Genomic DNA, 3,016 nt, shown 5'->3' with positions numbered 1-3,016 from the left:
TTAGAATTATGAAAGCCGTTACCTTTCGAGGAAAAATTTAACCGTTGGATGCAGATTGCCTAATTTTCTTGGAATTGTTTTTCGATTGAAATTGTAAATGAAAATTGCATTCCCCCTCCACTTGCGAAGAACCTATAAGTAGCTGGAGTAAAGCAACTGATTCATCATTCAGTCTCCAGCCTATAACTGCAGTCTCACGAAATTTTTTCTCAGACGAAGTGAATCGAGGAGAGAACCAAATAAATCAAAATGGAGAAGCAAGCCCTGGATCTTCATGACATCAACAAAATTGCGACTTGAGAAAATTTCCTACCAACCAAACGTCGAACGGAGCTGTCACTTAACCAGAAGTATTTAGTCACCGATCTGAAGGTGATCTCAACTAAATTTGGTGCTAAAGTGGTTGTCGCTCTGAACGATGAGTGCATCGTTTATCTGCCACCACGACTGTCCAACGCCTTCCAACAGGATCCAACCAAGCTAGAGAAATACCGTGAGGCTGCTGCTGCTGAACGTGTGGAGATCACTTTCCTGGACGGCGAGTTCAACCCATCCCTCTTCAATAACGTGGAAAACCCTTAAACTTGTTTGTAAAAATAAACTGAAATAAGGATGGTTCTAAAATAAAATGGGCAAACTGAAAATTTTGTTTTTTGTTATATATATATATTGAAAAACTTCTTATTCTAAGTGTTCAGAGGTAGTTGTAATAAAAAAGTTGTAATAAAAAAGTTGTCTGAAGCATGCACCTGAAACATACAAAATATTTTCTTTTTATTAATTTCAATGCATAGCGGAGTGATGACGATCATAGAATGAAAAAATCGATTGATATTTACATTATGTGTTGTAATGATTCTGGATGCCCAGAATCAATGGCGTGAGTGTGAGGCAGCATCTCCATCATCCTCACGGTGAACCAGCCGGAGAAAATTGAGGAATTCTCTCAACACCTGATGGAGCCGTGATTCCTATAACCAAAAATTATACATTAGTTGAAGAAGAAATATGTAAAAAGGATCACTGATTGTGGTAGATAACTTACATTATTTGCGTAAAAATGCTCTCCGAGATACGCCATGAACTTCGCCACCAAGTCCATGGGTACCTCAAGACTGTGAATGATGCCATAATATCTTGGGATTTTTTCCCAAGTTCTCTCCAGCTGGTCCAACCACCAATTCTCCATCCGACCATCGTCTTCTTCCCACTCCTGCCTCATCTCAGGATCCGGGAAAACGTACACTTCAAGTTTCACTAAAACATAAAAAACAATCGTTAATTATTAAAATACACTGATGACACTTTGAAATTCACTAAAAAATTTTCACGCTTCACTACACTTACTTGATGCTTCGATTTCGTTAGATGTACTGACAAAGCGAGGCTGCAAGACAACGTTGGCCCAGTCGCCACATGATCCCCACTCTTCCGCTATCTCTCTCTGTCACTCAAGCGTCTGAGCCGCCAAAAGTTGCCTGTCTCACTCTAGTTGTCTGGCGTGTAAACTCTGAATGTTTACATCTGGTGGATGGTTAGGAATGGAGTATTGACAGAGATTTCAAGTGGAGAAAATATTCTTTATGCCATCGGTGCCCGTAATCGCGCGATTCTAACCTCGCTTCGCTCGGTTAAATCGCGGATTCCGGGCGCGATGACATAAAATTTTGTATGAAACGCGTGCGTAATATATTTTTCGACTCGTGGGATTGTAAAACTCGCCTTCGGCTCGTGTTACAAACCCCCCACGAGTCAAAAAATATATTACGCACGTGTTGCATAATATACTATTATTCAATACATATATATATGCGTAGATATTTTTACGGAATAATATTACAGAGTTTTCAAAGCATAGATTATTACAATAATATTTTCCATTTTTTTTTTAGTTCAACATTTAAATTTTATTAATTTAAAACAATAATAGAACGCAGGTAATAAAATTTTTCATTGTTTAATTGTCAGATTGTGGATGACACTTTTTCAAAATAATTCTCCCTCGAAAATTACAACTGAAACAGACAAAAAATGAAAGAAATTAGTAATTCAGTTAGCAGATTGATAAGATGGTAGAATTTTGTTATTAAGTTACCTCTGGATAGATTTTACTAGTGGTTGACAATCGCTTGGGATGTGTAAATGATCCCATTGGTCGAAAGTACATACTTCCATGAGGACAGAATATCAGCTTGGCTCGAACATCTCCCATTGTTACAAAAGTTGCACCAACTTTATAATGGCGATTAATGATTTCTCTCAGCTTTTTCTTCATAGCCCTTTCCGGCATCACACTTTCCCATTCTTCGGGTATGAAAATTCGAACAGATTCCATCTCATCTGCTGGTGGGCAAACAACTTCCCCCACTCGAACAAATGGTTCTGTCTCATCCGCTGAATTCGGTGGTGGTGCAGCCCCAACATTCGTTAGAATCACTGGTGCTACCTCTGATATAGTAGAGTCAGGCGGATCCATCTCCATTGAATCAGAGTCCTCGGGTGCTGGGCTCTCCGGAGACTCTGGATCTGGGCTTGCTGGCGAGTCTACAAGTCCTTTCTCCTCGGGAGCTGGGCTCTCTGGAGACTCTGGATCTGGGCTTGCTGGAGAGTCTACAAGTCCTTTCTCCTCGGGAGCTGGGCTCTCTGGAGACTCTGGATCTGGGCTTGCTGGAGAGTCTACAAGTCCTTTCTCCTCGGGTGTTGGGCTCTCTGGACACTCGTGGTCCGGGCTTGCGGGAACGTCTACAATCCCCGTCTCCACAGCCGCTGGGCTCTCTGGAGACTCGAAATCCGGGCTTGCTGGAGAGTCTACAATTCCCTTCTCCACAGCCGCTGGACTCTCCAGCGAATCATCCACGTTTTCACTGACATCAGGTGAGATGGTGTCGGTATCTAATGGGGTAGAAGCATCCCAAGCATCATCATCATCATCATCATCATCACTGTCAGTAAAGTTTCCAATCTCTGACTCTCCATCTGACGAACTGATCGACTCAATTGCATCCCATTGCAAATC

General features: G+C 41.5%; 1 protein-coding gene across 1 annotated transcript; it reads right to left on the bottom strand.

The window, feature by feature from the left end:
* Positions 1-872: 872 nt before the first annotated feature.
* LOC105272535 (uncharacterized) lies at positions 873-1,406 on the bottom strand. The gene is made up of 3 exons (XM_011314706.1): positions 1,348-1,406; positions 1,046-1,257; positions 873-971 (listed from the first exon to the last, which is right to left on the bottom strand). Coding segments are annotated over exons 1-3 (312 nt in total). The 5' UTR covers positions 1,349-1,406.
* Between the last annotated feature and the right edge of the window lie 1,610 nt (positions 1,407-3,016).

Source organism: Fopius arisanus, unplaced genomic scaffold, assembly GCF_000806365.1.
Source record: "Fopius arisanus strain USDA-PBARC FA_bdor unplaced genomic scaffold, ASM80636v1 scaffold00200, whole genome shotgun sequence".
In the NCBI taxonomy this organism is placed as follows: domain Eukaryota; kingdom Metazoa; phylum Arthropoda; class Insecta; order Hymenoptera; family Braconidae; genus Fopius; species Fopius arisanus.
Note: the sequence above shows the minus strand (reverse complement) of the source record. Positions and strands in the feature narration are given on the sequence as shown.

Excerpts from the sequence above, each read along its gene's own strand:
- LOC105272535 (XM_011314706.1), bottom strand. Across the intron at positions 972-1,045 it reads AGCATTTTTACGCAAATAAT|GAATCACGGCTCCATCAGGT; the intron begins GTAAGTTATCTA and ends TTTTGGTTATAG.